The sequence below is a fragment of the Dipodomys spectabilis genome, unplaced genomic scaffold (assembly GCF_019054845.1).
Source record: "Dipodomys spectabilis isolate Male_0828 unplaced genomic scaffold, ASM1905484v1 ptg000006l, whole genome shotgun sequence".
NCBI classification, from domain to species: Eukaryota; Metazoa; Chordata; class Mammalia; order Rodentia; family Heteromyidae; genus Dipodomys; species Dipodomys spectabilis.
In genome coordinates, this window is record NW_024870683.1 from 15134181 (window position 1) to 15159180 (window position 25000).

Below are 25000 nucleotides of genomic sequence, written 5' to 3' on the forward strand. Positions count from 1 at the left end.
TCTTCTGGGATCAGTTTTGCTAAGTTTGAGATTCATCCAATTTCTTACTTGTTTATACTATTCATTACAGCCCTTTGTACTTCCATAAGGTCTATATTCTATTGATGTCCTCTCTTTCATTTATGATTATTTTACTATGGGTATTCTCTAAACTTATCTTGAACAATCTAGCTTAAATTTTATCATTGTTTCAAAGAACAATTTTTTATTTCTCTAAGTTCATTTACTGTTTTTCTATTGTACATTATATTGATGTCATTACTATTTATTTATTTATTTTCTTCTTCTGGTACCTTAGATTTAGCTTGCTCTGCTTTGTGTAAATTTTAAGGAATAATTTTAGGTTACTGATTTGAAAGCTTTGTTCTTTAAAATATATATACTTCAAAGATTAATCAAACAAAAAATTATTTCAGAAACTAAAGTAAATTAAGGAATCCTTAGCCAAAAGAGAGAGGGAGAGGTCCAAAATAAATAAAGTTCAATGTAATATAAAAAAAGGATTGTCATAAATGGCAATTAGAAAATCAATGGGAAATACTTCGGAAGTTTATATCCTAATAAACTGGAAAATCTAGAATAAACAAATAAATTTCTTGATGCATATGATCTGCTAACTGGAAAGAATAGAAAACATTTAAACACTCAAGCAGTTGAATCAATAATAGAGTCTAAACAAAGAAATGCCCAGGGCAAGGTAAATTCATGGCAAAAATTCTATCAGGTCTTTAAAGAAGAAATAACAAAAATGTTCCTCAAACTATTTCATACAATAGGGAGGGTAGAAGCATTACTAAACTCACCATATGTGGCCAGTATTACATTGACATCTACACCAGCTAAGGAGAAAATAAATGAGAAAAGTATAGACCAATTTCCTTGATGAACATGCAAAACTAAACATAGAAAACATACAAGAATTCTTAATAAAATATTTTCAATTTGAATTCAACAATCCATTTAAATGATTATATACCAGGATAGAGTTGTTTTCGTCCCAGGGATGCAAGGATAGTTCAACATCAGAAAATTAATAGGTGTAATATAGTACATAAACAGAATAAAGGCTAGAAAGAAATCACAATACAATCTCAAAAGGATGCCAAAGAAGTCTCTCATAAGCCCCCAATCCATTCATGTTAAAAGCTTTGAACAACTAGGATTAGAAGAAATGTACCTGAATATAATAAAAGGTACATATGAAAAATCCATAGCAAACATTGTAATAAATATGGATAAAACAAAATAATTTCCTTTGAGGTCAGGAATGAGGCAAGGGTATCCAATCAATCCACACTTATTCAATAAATAGTTTCAATTCCTAGACAGAAAAGTAGGTAAGAAATAAACATAAAAGTGATATAAGTAGAAAAGGAAGAAACGAAATAATACCTACTTTCAAATTTTATAATCTTGTACTTAAAAGATGGTAAAGATTCCACTAAAATATTCTTGGATTTTTTTCTTCTATAAGTAGTCATACAAAGGAGTTGCCATTTAAGAAAGCAGTTTATAAATACAGTATATCTTGATCAATGTCACCTCTTTCAACATTCTCAACCATCCCTCCCCTACCCACCCCTTCGCTTTCTTTTCTTAATTGTGTAGGATATAATATCTGATTATTCACTGTATTCTTCTTCTGTTCTCTCCATTCATATACTTCTCTCTCCTTGACCCTACCCGACCCCTTTCAAGTATCAGCTTTCCAGTGGTTATTTTGTTGAACTTTGCAGTAGCCTTTCTAAGGAATTACAATGTTTGAGTTCTCCCTTGAATCTACCATATTTTAGCTAATTCATTTGTGTACACCTGCATACTCTTAGTCTAATAAACCCATTTCACAAATTCAGGATACAAAATCCACATGTAAAATTCAGTAGCTTTTCTATATACCACCGACATAAGAGGAGGAAGAAGCATAGGTGGAAAGGGAGAGAATGATGAAAAGGTTGACTCTGTTTAAGATGCATTTCATGCATAAAAAGCACATATCAAACTGAAACACCTTTATATAATTGTTGTAAGGAAGAAAGGGAGGGAGAAAAGAAGGTAGGAAGGAGAGAAGGAGGAAAGAAGGAAAACAATCCTAGTCACAATAGACTCTAACGAAAGAAATTAATTATTTAATTAATTGCTTTCCTTTGAAAAAACTCAGAATGTGAAAGACCTCCACAATGAACATTATAAAACACTAAAGAACGACATTAAGGAAGACACTAGAAGATGAAAGACCACTGGTGTTCATGGATGGGCAGAATCAAAAGTTTGAAAATGGATATACTCCCAAAGTTTACATATTCAGTAAATTCTCCATCAAAGTCCCAGTATTATTCTTCAAAAACATAGAAAAGTAACCTCAAATTTCATAGAGAAAAAGAAAAGAATACATTCTTTTAAATGAATACATTCAAGACCAGTCCAGGCCAAAAGTTAGTGAGACAGCATCTTAACGAATTGTTGTGATAGTGCACATCGATCATCCCAACTACTCTGGAAGTGTAGGTAGGGTGATTCCTGCTTCAGGCCGCTCTAGCCAAAAACGTGAGAACCTACCTCAAAACTCATCAAAGCAATGAAAGGGTTGGAGGCATGGCTCAAGTGGTAGGGCAGCCACTCAGCAAATTTGAAGTCTTGAGTTCAAATCCCAGAAAGACCAAGTAAAAAGTAATGGACACATGAGATTGTGTCAAATTGAAAAGCTATTGTACATTAAAGGAACAAATTACTAGAATCTATAGAAAAGACACAGATTAAAGAAAATATTTGCAAGCTGTTCATTGGACAAAGGATTAATATCTAGAATACATAAAGATCCCAAAACACTGAACATCAAAACAACTAATTCAATACATACATAGGATAATGAACTGAACAGAGTGTATAAAAGAAATACAGATAATAAAAGTGTGAAGGAATTTTCAACAGCCTTAAAAGAAAATCAAAATCAAAATGAAGCTGAGATTCCATCAGAAGCAGTTAAAATGGCAACAGCTAGAAATGTTCACAAGGATGTGGCTAGGGAGAGGAGAAGACCTCTATACATTCTTATTGGCAATGTAAATTATCTAGCCACTTTGGCTCTTGGTATTCAGAATCCTCAAGAAGCTAAAAATATGATGATTATGTAATGCTGCTATGCTATCCATGGGCAGATATCTAAAAGGATGTAAGTCAACATACAGTAGGGATACCTGTAAATCAGTGTTTGTAGCAGCACTGTCAACAACAGCCAGGCTAAAGGAGGAGGCTACAATGCTTGATAAGAAATGTACTCATTATCTTGCCCATGTAATTGTAACCCCTCTGTACAGTATTTTTACAATAAAAAATAAATAAAAATTTTTAAAAAAAGAATTAGCTTAGGTATCCAACAATTGGTGAGCTACTCAGAAGGCTGAGATCTAGGGATCACAGTTCCAAGCCAGCTTGGGCAAGAAAGTCCATGGACTCTTATCTCCAATTAACCACAAGAAAACTGAAACTCAAAGTAGGAGAAAACTAGCCTTAAACAAAAAGCTTAGGGACAGGACCCAAGCCCTGAGTTCAAGCCCCATGACAGACAATAAAAAGAATATATGTATATATAATATAAATACACACATATATACATATATGTGCACAATATGAAGACTGAAATTATGTCATTTAGTAGAAAGTGGATAGAACCAGAAGTCATCATGTGGAATGAGGCAAGTCAAGCTCCAAAAGACAATTAGGTCATTTACTTATATGTAGAATCTATATCTAATAAAAATGAGAATGTGACATGATTGGAAAATGAGGGCTGTTTGGAGTAGAACAAATGAGAGAGTGGGGGGAAAGAATAGGGTAATAGAGAGTGAATCTTACAGAAGTTACGATTGCAATACGTAAGCCAAACGAAACTCAGTACTATGAGGTAAATCATGAGAAAGTCAGAGCTTGGGTGAATGCATCCTGCTTTGCAGATTTGATGACTATTGTAGAATAACTTTATAGACCTAAAGCAAAATATACTGGCAGATGCAAAGGACACATAATGAAGCTATATTATGACCAACTCAATCATTATTTCAAGTTAGAAATTATAAACTTAAACATCCATCTGTTTTAAGTGTTAAAAATTCTTTATATTTGCAAGTATTCTTTTGAAAATTTAATTTTTTAATTGCTCTCAAAATCTTTTTTATTTTGCCAGTCCATGCCTATCCTGGGGCTTGAACTCAGGGCCTGAACTTCAGGCCTACGTGCTATCTCTGAATGCTTTTGCTCAAGGTTAGCACTCCAGTTTACCACTTGAGCCATGACTCCACTAGTGGCTTTTTGGTGGTCAGGTGGAGATAGATTCTCATGGACTTTCTTGCCTGGCTTTGAACTGTGATCCTCAGATCTCAGCCTCCTAAATAGCCATGATTTATAGGCATGAACAGTGTTCCACTTATTTTTCTCAACTTTCTAGCTACCTCAAGACAATTTTCTTGATTTTTTAAATTTTGATTTCTTACACCTTCCCTCCATTAAGAAATAATTGATTCCTTCAACTCATGACTTTTTTCAACTTAGTGGAGAAGGATTGATTCTCTCCTCCCTTCGACTTGTGTTATTAATAGGTTTTCAGCCATTGTCACTAAAGGTGGCAACACTTAGCACATTGTTTCTCCTTGAGATTCTATGATCCCACTATTGTACAAAGTTTTCCATAGACTGATAAATGGCTTAAGATGGATTTCCATTAGATTCATAGTATTACAAGATGTATTAGCTGGAAATGTTGATGATAATGGCCATCATTTTTTTAAACTTTTCTTTTATATTCTAGTGAAATGAATTTCCACGGAGAATATTCTTTGGGTTAATTAATTCAAAAGAAAGTGGTGAATAAATATTTAAGTTCATGTTGAGAATATGGCACATCTGATTTGTTCCTGTAGCCCAAGTGGAAACACTATCTCACTGCAAAAAATTCAGGAAATTCTTTAAAGAACTTTCTTTGTGCTCTGTAAAGCAATTTAAATATTTCTAGCTCTCAGGGACTTCTGTAATTTCCTAAGCTGTAATTTTAAATTGCTTCGGGGAAAGATGTTTAAAACTTTTGAAAACTTCAAGAATAATTCCCTAAAGACTTAATTAGATTATACCCACAAATGTATCTTGAATAACCAATCAGAAGTCTTTAAGACATGCCTTTCCTTATTCTCTAGTACTATATAATTTTAAGATCTCACCCCACATATATTCTTTTTTGTCAGGGAGCAAAAGAAGTTTTTATTTCTGTTAAATGTTAACAACTTTATTTAAGTGTGATTTACATACTAAAGGTTTACTTATTTTAAATGTATAATTTAGCAATTTACCAAATTGTACAATCATTAATCTAATTTTAAAATATACTCACTACTCTAAAAAAGAAATTTTGTGTTTTTTTAATTACCCCAACCCTTATTTAATGTCTCTATAGATTTGCTTTCTCTGGACATGCATATAAAAGAAATCCAATGGTATGTGGACTTTTACATCTTTCTTTTTTTGTGGGGGTTAGGGGGTCCTCTGGTCGTGGGCCCTGAACTCTGGGCCTGGGCGCTGTCCCTCAGCTCTTCAGCTCAAGGCTAGCACTCTACCACTTGAGCCACAGCACCACTTTTGGCTTTTTTCTTTTTGCTTATGTGGTGCTGAGGAATCGAACCCAGGGCCTCAGGCATGCAAGGCAAGCGTTCTACCACTGAGCCACCTTCCCAGCCCATCACCTTTCTTTTATTTAGCATAATGTCTTTGAGATTCATCTACATTGTACCATGTGTTAGTACTTCACTCATTTTCATGTTGAGTAACTATTCCATTGTATAAACAGATATACCACATTGTCTCTCTCTATCATTTGACAAACATTTGGTGTTTCCACCTTGGCTATTATGAACACAGCTATTAGAAAATGTTTACTCTAGCTTTTTATATGGACAAATATTTTCATTCTCCTTGGTAGACAGTAAGGAGGGATATGCTCATGGCAAACTTAATAATTTTTAAGAGTTTTGCATATAACACAGGCTGGTCTTGAGCTTGCTCTCTTCATGTGTTCACTCCCAAGTGCTGGAATGACATGTAAAGTGCCATCAAGCATGACTGCTTGGGTTTTTGCAGCACTGGGAATGGAACTCAGGGCCTTGCACATGCATAACAAGTGCTCTAACTTGAGATACATAACTAGCCCGTGTTAAATTCTAAGAACCCAAAACCTGTACATTTTTCTACCACATCTAGGCTTATGGAAAAGCATATGGAACTGTCTTTAGGGGAGTAGAACTACCTACAAGAGCATTATTATAAAATGTACAATGTCAAGAGAAAACAAGAAACTAAGGCTTACACTCACACAAACTAGGCATTCTATCTCTTGTTTATAGAATAACTTAGCAGTATGGAAAATCTGAATGTAAACAGATTAAAATAATTCATGCAAAACAATTCAGAAAGAATCATTTTGAAAGACTCAATACTCGGTCTCAGGTGGATAAATGGAAACTGATTTATCTATGTTAGTTTTTCAGAATGGGTTTCATTTTATTTTCATACATGTATTCAACAGACGGGTTCATATTCATCCCTTATCACTCTTCTTGTCAACCTTCACTTCCTGCTACCCTCCAAACCCTCATAAATAAAATTTTACTTTCGTGCATATTTTTTTTCTTAATCTAGATTCCAAGTATGCAGTCTGAGTTTGGCTTAGCATGTCCCACTCATTTTCAAATGATACAATTTTATTTTTTTAAATGTGTTTATTGTAAAGGTACTGTACAGGGGTTACAGTTACATGAGTGAGGGAATGAATACATTTCCTATGGCGCATTGTTCCCCTTCTTCTGTTTTTCTCCCTACTATCCCTTCCCTCCCCATCTCCCCTGAAAAATACTCTGTTGTGTACGTCTACCACTTTTTATTTAGTCATTCCTAAGTTTATCAGTACCTTAACTGATTCCATAATTTGGCTACTGTGAATATGAGCACGATAAACACAGTGTGCAGTTATCTCAACTGTATGCTATGATTCCTTTGCATATACACACAGGAGAAATTATAGAAGCGTCACAAGGTAGTTCCATTTTTAGTTTTCTGATTTGCATGTGTCTAAGTCAATTCACTTTCCCACCCTGCTTCCTCACCAGAGTTTTTGTTTTCTTAATGAACGCCATTCTAGGTTGAGATAAACATATTAAAGTATTGTAATTTACAGTTCCTTTACAACTACTACATCTCTTGAACATTGTGCATATATTACCAGTTTATATGTCTTTCTTAAAAGTGTCTGTTCCATACATTTACTTATGTATTGAGTGAATTATGGGTAAGAATGGGAAATTGCTGTTTAATGCTTTAGTTCTTATAGTGTGGATATTAATCTGATGTCAAATGAATTTCTGGTAAGGATTTTCTCCTATTCTGTAGGCTGTCTCTTCATTCTATTGTTTATTTTTCTGTGTAGAAACCTGTTAATTTGATAGAATCCCATTTGTCAACTCTTGTTCTTATGTCTTAAGCTCTTAGAATCCTATTCAGAAAAGTATTACCTTTGCTATATATCTTTTGAGTATTTTCTCTATGTTTCCTCTAGTGTATTCAAAGTTTGAAGTTTTATATTAAAGTCTGTAACTTATTTGAATTGACTTTTATATAAGGTGAGAGACAGGATCTTGTTTCAGATTTCTACATGTGGATATCCAGTTTTCCCAGCGCCATATGTTGAGGAAGGTACCTTTTCTCCAACATATGTTTCAGACAACTTTACTGAGAATCAGATGAATGCATCTGTGTGGTTTTATTTTTGTGTCTTTTATTGGATTCTGTTAGTCTACACATCTGTTTCTATGATAGTGCAGCTGTGCTTTCTCTCTCACGCCACTGTGTTCTATTTCTCACTGTCTTCTTCTATTATTGTTTTTTAAAATAAGCCTAGCCCTTTCACATGAGAGCAAACTATTACCACATTCAAGTTACTATAATTAGGGCTGGGAGTAAAGGCCAGTGAGTTCAATTCCAACACTGAAAATAAATAACTCCATGGCTACCCACTGTGACAGTCAGCCCAACAAAGAACTAACTGAACCAGCATCGTAAAATACACTTATGGGTTGGTCTATATTTGGCACACAAAATAGTGTGTTCTTTGGCCTGTATTTTGGTTTGCTTGTTTTGCTTGCATTGTTTTTTTCCTGGTGATGATAGTGGATCTGGGTTTGAACTCAGGGCCTCCCATTTGCTTGGTGATCACTCTAATACTTTGAGCCATGCTCCAGTAATGTTTGTTCTGGTTATTTTTGAAGTCAGATATTAGTCTTGCTCAGGCCATTCTGGATTGTGATTCTTGTTTGTACACTTTCTGTCACAGCTAGAATGACAGGTACATGTCACTGTACATGGTTATTGTTTGAGATGGTCTCACAAACTTTTGGCGTAGATTGTCCTCAAATTACAATCTTACTGATCTCAGCTTCAAATTAGGGTAGGATTTCAGACATGAATCACCATGTCTGGCTTCAGGTAATATTGTGTGTGTGTGTGTATGTGTGTGCATGTTATAAACTTTATTTATTCAGCAAAAGCTGGTTGATTCAGCAAATATTTGGTTAACTGAGTGAGTAATTGAGTAACAGAGTAAGTAACAAATGACAGAACGACTGCATGAATGAAAAATTCATATTCTACAGGAAAGTTATGTCCCTTCAAAAAACTACCTAATTTGCTACACTGTAAACTCATTATCATTGCATTCTCAGAGAAGTAGGCAATAAAGCTCTTCAGAAACCAGGTAATTTCTTGAGCCATTTAACAAACACAACAGTTGCCACTTAAAGACACTACTGTTCATCTACTGAAACACAAGATAGAGCACATTTCCCTATCATCTAGGTTGTCTGCACACAAAGCCATATTTTGTCCCAGACATCTCTAACAGAATGCTTGCCAATTTGCAGACAAAAGGAATTCCTCAAGACGCAGTGATTTATTCAACATAGCAAGTGAGCCAAGTCAGTCTAATCAAATTCAATTGAAGAATTACATCCCACTATGAAAGATGAGGCATTTTTTTCTACTAGAGTTGGTAAGTGGGTAGATCATAAACCTGGAACTAATTTTCACAAGCACATGAAGACAGCCTAACTGCAAAAGCAAAGAGGCACTTGTGCAAAGGAAGGGAGAGGATTTCTGGTACTGTATTTGTTGTTGTTTTGTTTTGTTTTGTGTTTTGGTCGGTAGTGGGGCTTGAACTCTAGGCCTGGGTGCTGTCCCTCAGCTCTTTAGTTCAAGGCTAGTGCTCTTCCTCTTGTGTCACAGCGCCACTTCCAGTTTTCTGAGTGGTTTACTGGAGATAAGAGGCTCACAGACTTTCCTGCCTGGGATGGCTTTGAACCTCAATCCTCAAATCTTAGCCTCCTGAGTAGCTAGGATTACAGGTGTGAACCACCGGCGCCCGGCTCTAATGCTGTTTTTTTAATTCCTTGGTCCAACTATATCTAAATCAAAGTCACAATTTTTTTAATTATATGAGTCAAATTACCATTCTATAAAAATAACTTTATATTGGATTCTTACCACTTAAAATCATACAGTCCTAACTAAAAGTTTATAGTTACCCCATTCATATTTTTGAGGCAAAAATGTGGGAATGCATTATCCATTTTTTTTAATTTTTTGTTTATGTAGTTGTACAAAGAGGTTTCCATACATTCTGTCAGTTTAAGAGTAGAATACATCTTGATCAATGTCACCCTTCCCTCATTTTCTCCATCCAAGATCTCCAACATTCAGAAGTTCATCTTTAATAATGAATTTATAGTAATCTAACATCTACTTGTTATGTAGGGAGGTACTTCAGTTTCATTTCTAATCATTTGTGAGGCGAATTTACATTTTCCTACATTCTGCTTTTCATTTTTCTCCAAACCCCTATTCTGAACTTACCTTTCCTTTCTGGGGAAGCTTATATGCCTCTGTGTTCAAACTGTCATCAATATATTTTGCCCACAAGAAACAGATATAAGTCCTCATAACATCTACATACATTGAAACATTCACTGTGTTTAACGTCTGTGTTTAGACTTGAAAGTAAGACGAAGAGCACAGATCTGGGTCTTATTAGCCATGCCTCTTCACATGGCCAGTCTGAAGTCCATTTTCCTCTCTGGGCTCTTCTCTGACACCAGGTTGATGGTGTCTATTCATTTTTAAAAGAACATGGGTTGGTTCCTCATCAGCACTGGTTTAAAAAAACATCAGCATCCAATCTACAAGTACCTTGAATGATGCCTTCCAGTGGAAGATACATCAAGCTGTGTGCTTGGGATTTATGCACTTTCAATAAAATGCCAAAGAAAGAAGAAAACATGAACCCTTGCCTGCCTGTCATTACGAAGTATGAAAATTATCATCACAACTCACATAAAACTAAGACCCAAATGGTTTATTCTTAACAAAGAACTGTAATTAGAAACCAGCAATCAAAGTGCTTTTAGGATCTTCTTTGGGTTTCTAAAAACCTCCACAGCAATTTGCAAAAATCGTGCCACAATTCAGCTCACAGTTACCCTGCAGCTTCTCTTCCACCATTTCCTTATCCATAGGTTTCCCACCGCTTGGGCCCTTTCCCCCGTTCATTTGACCCTTCCCTGATCATGATAGGCATTTCCTTGCAAAATATTCTGTCCTCCTAATGCAAGGAGTTTAGAGAAAGATGGATTTTGAAGGAAATGAGAAGTTGGTTCCTAAAATATGAATAGGAGGTTGTGAAAATTCTCAAGAATTTTTTTCTCACATTATTTGTCAGTACAAAATTTAACTCTTCTTTTCACAAATGTAACCTTTCAACATCTTGGGAGCTCCTCTAGGAAGAAATTATTTCTTCCAGTTCTATTCTTTTGCTTTTTATTTTTTTAATAATGTTTTTGAGGTTTGAACTCAGAGCCTCAAACTTGCTAGGCTGAGGTTCTACCACTTGAGCCACTTTGTCAGCCCTCTTCCCATTCTATTCTTCTATTGTTTTATAGTATGCTGCTATTGGATTTACTATATTTTTTCAGTTGGCATAGTTTAGAAGGATAGGGTAAAAGTCTGGAATAAATGGCTACAAGTGTTTAGCTCTATGTTTTATTAGGAATACAAACTTTAACATATCAGAATGTACATTTCCCCTAATATAAAATCCAAATCCAAAACCAAAACCCCCTCTGTCAGTGGACAAGACTGTTGAATCATTTTGTATCTCTGAATTAGATCCTAAATAGTATCAATATAAATTATCTTAATTTAGGAAAAAGTTCTATTTCGAAAACTTTTCAGTTTTTTTTCAGATTATTTACAACCCTTACAGGAGAAAGATTAAAAATAAATTTTAGTACTCCCTGTGAAACTTAATTTCATCAGAAAGTCTCAACCTTAATTTAGGAGAAAAGTTCTGCGAAAGTTTTTAATAGGTTATTTACAACCCCTGCAAAACAGAAACTGAAAATAAATTTTAATGATCCCTGTGAAACTTAATTAAGTATACTGAACTTCTGTTGGGTTTCAGGTGCTATCCCTGGGGGATTCAAATGGAAAAGGAAAGAAAGAAAAGGAAAATAAGAAATCGAAGAAATAGATCAGAAGATTTACCAGAATCAAATTTCAAGATGACAAAGGACAAAGGGCTTCGTTTGCGTGGTTTGTGTCTTGCAGCATTCTTTCGTGTGAGTCCAGCTGTTTTTGACAAGACTCCAGGTGCCCCAGGCAGGCCACACTGTGTAGGCTTTGGCAAAGGAAAGCTGGTCCTTCTTACTACACTTATTCTCTAGTTCCACCTTGTCAATACACTTTAAGTCAGAAGCCAGGCCCAGTGGCTCACACCTGTAATTATAATTACTCAAGGGGCTGAGGTCTAAGGATCAAAGCCAGTTCAAAGCCAGCCTGGCCCAGGAAAGTTCATGAGACTCTTATCTCCAATTAGCCACCAGAAAACCAAAAGTAGAAGTCTGGCTCAAAGTGATGGAGCAGTATTCTTAAGCTAAAAAGCTCAGAGACAGCACTGAGGCCCTGAGTTCATGCGCCATGATTGAAAAACAAAAAATGAAAGCCAAGAAGTTTTTGATAGCACCATTCCTATACAGCCCCAGAACAATTACCTAAGTGTCTTAACATTGCTGGTCTTCAAACAATGATGTTACATAATCATTCCCATACTCTAGAGCCTTTCCAAATATAGAATCCCAATAAAAAATCAAGTTCAATTTAAGAAATTAATTTATGTTAGGTGAATTAATTTATAACTTAGTTGAACCATTTCCTTCCTGTAGTCCTTATTATCTCACATTACCAGATGGGGGACATAAGTGGTGGTGTGAGGTACTATTGGTTAAAAGCAACAGCAACTATACCATAATAATGATTTGGGTGAGTAGAGAATAGAGTATTAACATGCATTCTGTGATTAATAACACTGTTTCAACTTAATGAACAGTGCTACAATGAATGATAAAAGAACCATTGAGTACAAACTTGGTTTCCAATTCAAACTTTAAATTTTAAATCATTTTGAAAGAACGAAAAGTACATCTTAGTAAGTGAATAATAAGTGAACAAGCTAATGAAGTACATCAATTAAGACAATTAGATACAAAGAATTATGTTACAGTGATCTTGGTGCAGAAAGAAATCATGGCTCCTAGAAACGCACACACACAAACTCGGGCATCCTTGTGTTTAATGTCTTTAAATTGTTAATTAAAATTCATGGAAAATAAGTGGTACCAGAAGATAATCAAATAAAAAATAATTATACCAAAGTCATAAGGCTGAAAAGAACGTGCACTGTATTTATTTTAGTTTTGGACCAATCCAGGAAGTTGTGACACATTTTGAAGCCAGTTGTCTTACTATAAAGTTGAAATCATTAGAAATTCTAAATACAATTATGCAGAAATATATACCATGTATAAAATTGCATTGTTTTAATGCATATAACTACATAGGTATATATGTATATTCATATGTAAATATATAATAACATAATGTAATGTAATCTATAATATAACTATATAGTATAATGTAATATAAAATGTAATTAAATAGTTGTAGCAATGCAAATATATGTATATATTGGCTTATCTCTCTTCTCTATCAGATTGTGAAATACAGGATTTGCTTTTTAGCTTTACAGATTGAGGAAAATTACAATGCCCAGATTAGATTTCTCTCTGTAGAAAATGCCTTCCTTTTTAGTTACATTTATCTTAGAGTCCATATTTTAGAGTATGATTTGATGGTCACATTTAAATTTAAAATCTAAAACTTACAAAGTTTGGTTTTAAATCAATATTCTAATGAGTAATAGTTTTCAGCAACGCAAGTCACTTTTTGAATCCACATAAAGTGTATAAGCATGTTTATGAATAAGCAAGTTATAATGGTAAAATGACTCATGAAAGGCAATGTGGAAGTTGGTCGGGAATGTCATGATACCCCATATTGACTGCACAGATGTCCTAGCCAGCAAAAGGAAGGGAAAGAGTGCTGATCAGAGGGGGGGACAAAAAGAGGATGAGAAGAGACAAAGGAAATAAGGGAACAAAGAAAAATCAGGAAGGAAGAAAGAAAAGAGAGGAAAGGAATGGAAGATGGCAGTGAGAAGTATAAAGACTGGACAGAGAGAAAGAAAACATCATTACTACTCACTTAAAATATGGTTTTGTCTGTGGAGAAAGTCAGAAAAATAATCTGTAAAACTAAAATACTGAGAAAGAGCAGAAGAATAATTTATAAAACTCAGTAGCAGTTACTGAAGCAAGTACAACTAACTGGGTGGAGAAGGTACTTTGAAACTACCGCAGGGAAACATAGGAAAAGCATTAAAAGATAGAGCCACTTCCTGAATACAACCCCAATAGCTCAGAAAAATAAGAGTAAGGACGGCTTCAAATGTAACAGATTCTGTACAGCAAAGGAAATACTTACTAAAATGAAAAGACAGCCTACAGAATGGGAAAGAAACCTTTGCCAACTATCCATCTGACAAAGGATGAATAGCTAAAATATATAAAGAGCTCACAAAACTAAACACCTACTAAAGAATTAATAATCCAAATAATAAGTTAGCAAACCAGTTCAATAGATAGTTCTCAAAATAAGAAATACTGATGATAAAATACAGGGATATATATATAGATAGATAGATATACATATATATATAAACATGAAAGCAAATACAGCACAGTTTGGGAGGTTTGAGAACAGGGAGAAGGAAAAGAAGGTGATTAAGGTAACATGAACTGTATCATAGTTACACGTGAAATGACATAATAAAACCCCCTGAAAACTGTAGCATGTGGGTGTCCATGAAGAGAAAGTTCTATTGCACACATGTGAGCTGGCCAATGCCCAGAATACATTCAGCCAAGAATCCCTGATCAACTCGGGGTCACAGGAGGTCCAATCTCAAAGCATGCTCTACATGGAGCATTTTAATGCTAAATACTCCCCTTCGGGGCCGGTGACACACAGCCCAGAGAGGTGGAGATGGGCCGTCTCAGCCCTCAGCCAATTCTAACGTCACTTCTGACGTTTGAGGCAAGAACGCTGGCGTAGACAAGGCAAAGGGGACGAGCTGACATCACAAAGTGGGCTGGGCAGGCGGGGCGGGCTGACCCTGCGAGCCTAGGTCCGGGTCATCCTCCCCAAGCTAGCCTTTCCAGCTGCCCGGAGAAAGAGAGTCAGCCAGGACTCGGTCTGGTTGCTTTCTAGGCCGTTAAGCTCACCATGTTCGCCCGCGGTGGCCGCCTGACCAGTGCGCTGACCACGCGCCTGCTCCCATCACAGGTGGGGACCCGAGGGGCGCGCAGGGTGGGTAAAGCGTACAGGAGGCCACATCTGGCAGAGCATCTGGACCTGACATTCCGCACGGAGAACCGGATTCTCGGGTCTGTGGGCCTGGATGTATGTGAACCAGAGGGCACAGCTAAGGACCAAAATGGACCAAGTGATCCAGACATCAGTTTTGGGCACTAGCTTATTCTGTGACGTTAGCCACCGATTGCTTTCCCTTCCCAAGTTGAGGCTTTTGCTCCTTTCCCAAGTGACAACACGGAAAGGGTTCACCTATTCTAGAAATGGACTTTATGGTGGACACTTTCCTAAACTGGCCACTCATCTGATTTTAACTGCAGTCTTTAGGCTTCTGACCCGCACTGTAATGGTACCAGGCCTTATAACGATTTTTTTGAATTTTTTTTTTATCTTTAAGTAGTTGTACAAAGGAGTTGCCATTCAACAAAAAGCAGTTGATGAATATAGCAGGTCTTGATCAATGTCTCCCCTTTCCATACTCTCACCCACCACTCCCAGCCCACCCTTCCTTCATTCCTTAATTTTTTAGGATATGTTAATTTTTTAGGTTAAGTATTGCATATATTTGCCATTGAACAAAGCAGTTTATGTACACAATGCATCTTGATCTGTGTCATCCAACATTTTCAACCCTTCAACCTACCCCTTCTTTCATTTATCATAGTTTTGTGGTATACAATAAATTGTGGGCTGCATTCTTCCCTCTTTCCCCTTTCATTCATTCTTGGCCTCGCTCCCCTCTTGCAAGTACCCATTTCCTGGTACATATTTTGTTGGGCTTTGACTTAGCTTTTCCAAAGAATTAATACTGTTTGAGCTCACCGTAGAGTTTATTACACCTCAGTTAATTCGTTTGTAAGCATATACATAATAGCCAATATGTTTCCTTACAAGTTTTCTCTGAACTTAAGAGTTTTCAAGTTTCTACCAACATTCTCTTAAAAATCGAGTTTTTGGTCATCATCAGAATGAGCCCTAAGTTGGACATAAGGGTGAGGCAAACACTGATGATGTCCTGCCCAGGCCAATCTGTTCAGTCCTACAACAAACTCTGAAAGATCACCATTCCTTCTTATTCACACACCACCTCCCGCACCGCCGGCGCTCACTGTATGTTGGCCCTCACCAGATAATAAGGGTCTGTGCCTATGACCAATTATTTCATCTTCCAGATGTAGCTCTTTTTTTTTTTTTTTTTTTGGTCAGTCATGGGGCTCTGGGCCTGGACGCTGTCCCTGAGCTCTTCTTCAGTTCAAGGCAAGTGCTCTACCACTTTAGCCACAACACCACTTCTGGGTGGTTAATTGGAGATAGTCTCACGGACTTTCCTGCCCGGGCTGGCTTTGAACCATGATCCTCAGATCTCAGCCTCCCAAGTAGCCAGGATTACAAGCATGAGCCACCAGCGCCTGGCTTCAGATGCAGCCTTATTAAAATTGTAATACCAGCCCACTTTTTATTCTGCTAACATTCTGCACGTAGTTTGCTTCGAAAGCACAAAATAGTGACGGCAAAGTACAGAGACCACTGAGATTGTTTTTTATGTTATTTGAGCAATAAGAATATAATAAACATGAACAGATGTGAACAATGAACTCAAGATGATTAAATCTTACATACATAAAAAATACATAATGTGTTTGTAAACAAAAAATAATAGGTCAGTACAAAAGTCTAATGCTTCCTCTAGACAAACAGTCTAGACAAACAGCCAATTTAAGCAATAACTGGTCCTTAGTTTTGCAGATTCTAAATCCATGGATTTTTCTGATTTTATTAGCTTTAGAAAATGAGCACGTTTCACCACATGTAACATAAGATGTATCTGTGAATTCCAATGCCATAAGAGTGTATGTGTGTGCCCTTCTATGTATGTACATACAGATACACATGTACAGAGGACAATTTCCCACAGGGTGTTTCCTAGTGAAAGTTAAGTTCACTTAGATGAAGAATTAAGAGGTTACACAATGACCCTGGGATTATTGAAAAAGTAATGGTTCTTAAATAGTTCTATAAAACTGGTACAGCTATATGCATCAAATACATTTCCTCACTTTGCATCTGTCATGAAAAATGAATATAATTCAGGCACCCGGTTCCCTCAATTTTCCTCTCCTAGAATTCACATATTCTACTACCCCATTATTATGATGCTGCTTGATAGCACTTTACTAATGCATTACTTAAATTTCAGTCCTATTTTTCATCACTGGCTGCTCTATTGAGTGTAGAAAATACAACAATTCACTTTTGTAAGAGGGAATAGTAATAATAATAATAGTAGTAATATAAAGGTTTCTCCTAATAAACGTTTTCATTGTGCCTCCAAAAGATTTTGTAAAGTGTTTTAGGTGCAAAATCCTGGCACATATAATCCTGAACTCAGGTGAGATCTTGATTAAGTAAGGGAAAACTGTAAACTTAAATTAATCCAAATTGTATTTTGCCTGTACAGGAGTAACATTAAGACACATAGACCTTTACATACACATCTTCTCATGATCATGCACAGTAGCTATGTGTTCAGCATATTTGATATTAGTTATCTTTATTAACATCTCTGCATGAACAAGTCTAAGGAGATTTGATAGAAGCACACAATACATTTTTTCAGTGTACCGTGTATCCCTTGTTTCTAGACTCAGAAGTGGTTGTAACAGAACATCACATATCCTACCTTTCCCCAAAATATTTAAGTTCACCTTATCTCTATCCAGGTGTGTGCGTCCTTTGCTACAGGCCCTAGGCAAGATGATGGAACATTCTATGAATTTCGTACCTACTATCTTAAACCCTCAAAGATGAAGGAGTTCCTAGAGAATTCTAAGAAAAATGTTCATCTTCGGACAGCTCACTCTGAATTGATTGGATATTGGAGTGTAGAATTTGGAGGCAGACTGAACACAGTATTTCATATTTGGAAATATGGTATGACGTATCTAATTTAGGTGTCCAGTACAAATATTCATTCTGGGGGCTGGGAAGATGGCTCAGTGGTAGAGTGCGTGCCTTGCATGCCTGAGGCCCTGGGTTTGATTCCTCAGCACCACGTAAGAAAAAATAAAAAAGCCGGAAGTGGCGCTGTGGCTCAAGTGGTAGAGCGCTAGCCTTGAGCTAAAGAGCTGAGGGACGGCGCCCAGGCCCAGAGTTCAGGCCCCATGACCAGACCTCAAAAAAAAAAACACAAATATTCATTCTGTTAGCTGTCACATGACACACTATTGGATCTATATTACAATAGATACACCTAAGTTAAATAAAACTATTAAAAAGAAATATAGTACCAAAAACAAATGTAAATTCAGTGATTACTGTTCTCAGTGATCCACTTTTAACAACCCTTTCCCAAAATCTTATCATAACTAGGAAAATATGCATCTTCATATATCAAATAATAAAATTGTAATCCAGATGTAAAACACAAATGGTGTACTAGGGAAAGAGTTAGCGCAGGCAGAATTTAAAGCAGTGCTTGCAAAACCCCCAAGTGTGGTAACAACACAGAACAAAAGTATCTTTTCTTATTAATAAACTAGGGCTTAATATCAATATTGCAGCAAAAATAATTCACTGAGGGAAAAAAATAAAAGGAGGTTGAGAGGAGATGACCGTCAACTTTTGAGTCTCTCTCTTTTGAAGTTCAATAATTCTCTTATGTTGAGAGACCATTTGTACTTGAGTACATACTTGAGTATGGCTGTCATACTATGAAGATGAAGGAGGAGGAGACTTCTCCCCATTTGAATTTACCTAACCCTGAAGAAAGAGAATCAGTTATAAAAATCCCATCCATGTTTGCTGACATTGTGCCTGGTCTTAACAGTCCACATCAGAATGCCCAAAGAACTCTTAATTTCATTGAGGGTTTGGTCACGGGTGACCAAATTAATGTTCCTAGAATACTCCATTATCAAAAATTTTCATTCTATGTCTAATGCAAGATTATTTTAAGGGTCTTCCCTGATGTAATAGAACAAGCCACATTAAAACATAACTTACACTTTGGGTATGATAGAACTTAAATCATGGCTCACTGGGAAAACAAAGTCCTCATCCTCACTTCATATGTAAGACGGGTGTTATTCATTATCCCCAACATAACATATATGAATTTTACCATTCACCTCATGAGATCTAGTAGTAAATATGACACTAGGCCTATACATTGGTAAAAGTTTGGGTAACTTACAAAAGAGAGATATGAAAGTTGTTGAGAATGACCATAAGCCATCCATTCTTTGAAATGGATCTGTTGTTGTTGTTGTTGGTTTTAAGCCATTTTAATTCAGTTTGTTAAAAGTTATTCTAAGTATGCCTTGTCTTGGCCACCTACCATTACTAAGAAATCATATAATATTTGCCTAAACTGTCCTTGTCAGCTAAATGCCTCAATTGAATAAGTGATGCACACACACACACACACACACACACACACACACACGAGTACTGTGTGCTGAGCCTTGTGCTAAGTCTTTCTCATATATGAATTCATTGGATCCTCACATCACCCCCAGACATGGGTGCTGCATTATCCTTTCCGGTTTTACACACAGAGAAGGTGACCACAGAAAGACACCCAAACTGACTCACACAGCCACTCAGGAAGTGGTAGAGCCTTTGGAGCCCAGTCTCTCGTGTGACCACAGTCCCTTGCATTTCTGTTCCCCATGAGAGCATCAGTGCCCTGCGGCCTTTTGATCTCGCCACAATATTCCTAAATGCTGTGGATGAATTCTGCTGGACTGGATAAAATCCAGAGAAATACAGTTGCTTTGAAGTTGAATTGTTTTTCTTTTCGCTCTTCTTAATGCTTTTCTCCCATAGATAACTTTGCTCATCGAACTGCAGTTAGGAAAGCCTTGGCTCAGGATAAAGAATGGCAAGAACAATTCCTCCTTCCAAGTTTGCCTCTCATTGATAAACAAACGAGTGAGATTACTTATCTGGTCCCTTGGTGCAAACTAGGAAAACCTCCAAAACAAGGTAAGACTTCCTCCTGACTACTTTGAATGTTGGTGAATAAAAATGGTGAACCTGCCGGGTGCTGGTGGCTCACGCCTGTAATCCTAGCTACTCAGGAGGCTGAGATCTGAGGAGCAGGGTTCAAAGCCAGCCCGGGCAGGAGAGACCGTGAGACTCCTATCTCCAATAAAACACCAGAAAACCGGAAGTGGCGCTGTAGCTCAAGTGGTAGAGTGCTTGCCTTGAGCTGAAGAGCTGAGGGACAGCGCCCAGGCCCAGAGTTCAAGCCCCATGGCCGACAAAAAAAAAAAAAAATGCTGAACCTCAAGCAATAAAAAAACCAAAGTTCCAGTGGAAAGCAACAATCATTTGTTTTCAATAAAAACATCTTATTGATATAAAATTAAAGCTCTATGCTTATACTTTTTTTTAAAAAAGTGAAAATTGAAGTAAAGAATTGTTTTCCAAATTTAGATTTTTGAAACTGGGTAAAACTTAGCCACATTATGGGAAAAATCATACACTTGTCAATAGGGTTGAGAAATTTCTCACTAGGAGTAGGAATCATGTCTCAAGAAATAATGAGTAATATATAAAATACTATCAAAGATTTAAAACAATATGTGTTTGGATATAAAAGCATCTTCCACACATCACAACAAATTGATCATTTAGGGGAATGAATTACCTGAAACTGACAAGCTGTATTACCATAATTTTTCACTAATTTCTCAGTTTGCAAATAATTATTGACAATATGTAATAATTTAATTGAAATAATTTAATATTTAATTAATACACATTTTAAATTTATTTGTTTTGATTGCTTTAACTTATTTGCTTTATTTATTTCACTTCATCTTTGTGTGTGTGTGTGTGTGTGTGTGTGTGTGTGTGTGTGTGCGTGCCTGTGTGTGTGTGTGTGTGTGTGTGTGTGTGTGTGTGTGTGTGTGTGTGTGGGTGTGAGTACTGGGGCTTAAACTCAGGGCCTATGCATTGTCCTTTAGCTTTTTCTCCCAAGATCGGGACTGTACCACAGTTGAGCCACAGCTTCAACTTCTGGCTTTTTGGTCATTAATTATAGATAAAAATCTCACAGACTTTTCTGCCAGAGATCGTTTCAAACCAGGAGCCTCAGATCTCAACCTAAAAAGCTAGAATTACAGGTGTGAACCAAAGTGATTGGCTCATTTATTTCTTTTCCAAAAATACAGACTTGGAAAATTCAAAAATCTTGTTTGTTTATAAATTTTCAATATCTGTTCCATTGATAAATATTTTAAATTTAAGATATTTCAGAGCCAGGCACACAAGGTATCCACTCCTGGATACTTTGCTGTTATGGAGGCTGAGATTGGTAGGATGGAAGATCTAAACCAGTCCAGGCAAAAAGTTAGTGAGATTCTATCTCAACCAATGGAAAAAATAAGTCTGTGTGTGGTGGCACACACCTGATGTCCTGGCTGTGTGAAAGTATACACAGAAAGAATCACCGTCCAAACTTATGTAGGCAAAACACAAGACCCTATTCAAAGAAAGAAACAAAGAGGGGGGAGGGAGAGAGAGTAAGAGAGAGAGCAAAAAGGAACGGGAGCATGGCATAACTGCTTGCCTAAAAAGCATAAGGCTGAGTCCAAAATGTCATTACTGCAAGTACTAATTGCGAAATAAATAAGTAAAGTTCAGGGGCTGGGAAGGTGGCTCAGTGGTAGAGCACTTGCCTTGCGTGCATGAGGCCCTGGGTTCGATTCCTCAGCACCACATAAGCAAAAAGAATAAAAGCCAGAAGTGGCGCTGTGGCTCAAGTGGTAGAGTGCTAGCCTTGAGCTGAAGAGCTGAGGGACAGCGCCAGGCCCAGAGTTCAGGCCCCACAACCGGACCCAAAAAATAAATAAATAAAGTTCAAATAATCTTTATACAGTGTCTATTTTTTCCTTTTCTCTTCTGTGTAATTAAGTTTACAAAACTCACTCTTAAATATGGGCAGGGTCTTAACATAAAAGCAAAGAAAAATCATGGAAATATAATATGTGTAAACAGTGTATAGCTCTCCAAATCTGCATATGTAGATGAGGCTTCCACTGGAACAACAAATAATGATTCTAAATTATAGGATGTCCTCTGTGAAATAATGCTTTTTCTCCCTATTCCAGGTGTGTATGAACTGATAACCTTTCAGATGACACCCGGAGGCCCAGCTCTGTGGGGTCATTCATTTCAAAGGGCGATTCATGTTCACATCAACCAGGGTTATGCAACACTCATTGGTGTTTTCAATGCAGAATATGGAGCACTCAACAGAGGTATGGTTGTCTATCTCTTCCATGAGACTTAGATGCATACAATGATCTACTGATAAGTTCCTTGGATCACTGTGACTTTCTCATTAGAGTGCTTATTTTTTATTGTCAAAATTTTAGTGTTTTGTAATGAAGGTTGAAATTATATTTTTACATCCTATTTGGAATGTTGACAACTGGCTAGGTACCGAAATTTTCTATTTAAAAAAGAAAAAAGAACAAGCCAGATGTGGTAGCTCATGCTTGTAATTCCAACTATTCAGAAAACGTAGATTTTGAGGATTATGGTTCCAGACCAGCCAAGCAAGAAGTGAGTAAGACCCTAAATCAACCAAAAGCTGGGTGTGGTGGTGTGTACCTGGATGAGCAAAATAAGGCCAGACAACTACCTGAACAATAAAGCAAAAAGGGGCTAGTGGTGTGGCTCAAATGGTAGAGGTTTTATCTCAAAGTGTGGCGCCTTGAGCTAAACCCTTGTGTTATCAAAACAAGTACTAACACTTACCAAAGCTTTGTTCAGTGCTAAACTACTGTTTTCCCTGATACATCAAAATAATTAAGTTTAAAAAGTGAAAGAATCTTGAGAAATAATCTATTTCTCTTACAATCATGTACTCCTTTAAATGTACTTTTATTGCTTTTGTAAAAAAAAATCATTACTTGAGGTAGGGAGATTGTTTCTGGGCAAATATAATGTATACTATTTTTAATAAATATTAACACCCCCACCCATAAAAATTTACTCATTTTTGTATTGCCAATTCAGTAAATATCCATATATTCAGAGAATATCTACCTTAAGGGATAAACAACAACTAAGAATATCTCCTTAGTATTTGAAAGGCTCAAAATGTCTACTTACCTTCTTACTCTTTTTTTTTTTTTTTGGTCGGTCATGGGGCTTGAACTCTGGGCCTGGGCACAGTCCCTCAGCTCTTCAGCTCAAGGCAAGCACTCTACCACTTGAGCTACAGCACCACTTCCGGTTTTCTGGTGGTTTATTGGAGATAGGAGTCTCGCGGTCTCTCCTGCCCAGGCTGGCTTTGAACCGCGATCCTTAGATCTCAGCCTCCTGAGTAGCTAGGATTACAGGCGTGAGCCACCAGCGCCCGGCTTACTGTTTCTTTTTTTATATCCACTGGATATCTAACACTTGGCAATAATCAGTGATGAGCTTCTGATCTTTACCCAGAAATGCTCCTAGTGATAGAGAGGCTCATCTAAAATAAATGACACCAAGCCAGGTGTGCCGGTGGCTCTTGCCTGTAATCCTAGCTACTCAGGAGGCTGAGATCTGAGGATTGAGGTTTAAAGCCAGCCCAGGCAGGAAAGTCCGTGAGACTTTTATCTCCAATAAACCACTAGAAAGCCAGAAGTGGCGGCGCTGTGGCTCAGGCGGTAGAGAGCTTGCCTTGAGCTGAAGTGCTGAGGGATAGCGCCCAAGCCCAGAGTTCAAGCCCCACAACCAACAAAAAAAAAAAAAAAAAAGAATGACACCAGGAGTATTTCAGGTTTCGGATGTTTAAAAATTCGGGATGTTCAATCTATACTTCATGAGAAAATGAAATACATACAAAAATAGATGTCTGCTTAAGAGGAAGAATAGATGGAGAAAAATTATGAAATTATCTCATACCAGATACTAACATAAAATCAAGATGGATTATGGTTTGGGATGGAAAATATAATTCATAGCAATGCTAAAGCAGTATGTAAATTTTAATATTGTGGGTGAAGACTATATTTCTAAGGTAAAAGCAAATCAAGCTGGGTGCAGGTAGTTTGCTGGTGAGGTATTAGCAAGGTAATCCTTGCTATTCAGGAGGCTGAAATCTGAGGATCGCAGTTCAAAGCCAGCTTGGGCAGAAAAATTTATGAGACTCTTATCTCCAATTAGCTACCAAAAAAAGCCAGAAATGGAGCTGAGCTCAAGTAGTAGAAAGCTAGCCTTGAACACAAAAACTCAAGAACAGGGCACAGGCCCTGAGTTCAATCCCCAGAACTGGCACACGCGCGCACGCACACGCACACACACATACACACACAGACACACACACACACACACACACACACACACACACATACACACACACACACACACACACTCATGGCAAATCAAGAAGTCATAAGGTAAAAAAAAATTATGCATTAGACAACTGCATTATACAAAGACTCAAACTTACTGCATGCTCCAAATATCTATAGAAACAACTTTTGATGCATTTGTGCAGTTCACGTTCTTTGGTGGAGTGAGAATGCAGATACTCGTGCTGCAGGGAGACATCGTTCCCATGAGGACCCCCGAGTTGTGGCTGCTGGTAACTTATTTCATTGGTGATGAATTATTTTCAAAAACCCAAATTTGATTTACTCAATAACTTATATTCCACTTAAATATGTTTTTATCCAGTACGGGAAAGTGTCCAATACCTGGAGACTCAGCAAAATATACTTCTGATTCCTACATCATTTTCACCATTAAAATAGCTTCTTACTAAAATATGACTTTACTAGCCGATATTAGATGTATCTGCCAATGGTGCTTGAATTCTCTCAAGAGAACTTTTATTTGAAGGAGATGGTAAGCTAACTTCCTATGTCTTTTGCATTTTTTAAATCCCTATCATTGGGAAGTAAGAGTTCATTTTCCCAAGGAATTTCAGTATTTGTTACACATTAAAAAATACCTGTCCTAAGTTGTCATGTCGAAAACGAACTTTACAACTTTGGGGGGGGGGGGGGGGAAGGATTGGGTGCGGGGGGGGGGGGGGGGGGAGGGTGAGGGGGGGAGGCTGGGAAGGGATGGGAAGGGGAAACAAAGGAGGAGACTACAATGCTTGATAAGAAATGTGCTCATTATCTTGCCCATGTAATTGTAACCCCTCTGT

At 37.0% G+C, this 25000-nt stretch overlaps 1 protein-coding gene across 1 annotated transcript; it reads left to right on the plus strand.

Annotated features, from left to right (window-relative positions):
- The first annotated feature begins 14760 nt into the window (after window positions 1–14760).
- LOC122124174 (protein NipSnap homolog 3A-like) lies at window positions 14761–24599 on the plus strand. Its single transcript, XM_042698881.1, has 6 exons — window positions 14761–14937; window positions 17568–17778; window positions 19675–19833; window positions 21966–22115; window positions 24344–24430; window positions 24523–24599. The coding sequence occupies exons 1-6, from the start codon at window positions 14761–14763 to the stop codon at window positions 24597–24599; spliced, it is 861 nt and encodes a 286-aa protein (XP_042554815.1).
- Window positions 24600–25000: the final 401 nt, after the last annotated feature.

What these genes read in the sequence shown, in the direction of transcription:
- LOC122124174 (XM_042698881.1), top strand. Translation starts at nt 14,761, where the DNA reads ATGTTCGCCCGCGGTGGCCGCCTGACCAGTGCGCTGACCACGCGCCTG. An exon ending in ATTTCATATTTGGAAATATG is followed by an intron (nt 17,779 to 19,674) that starts GTATGACGTATC and finishes TTTCTCCCATAG; the next exon opens with ATAACTTTGCTCATCGAACT. An exon ending in ATATGGAGCACTCAACAGAG is followed by an intron (nt 22,116 to 24,343) that starts GTATGGTTGTCT and finishes GCATTTGTGCAG; the next exon opens with TTCACGTTCTTTGGTGGAGT.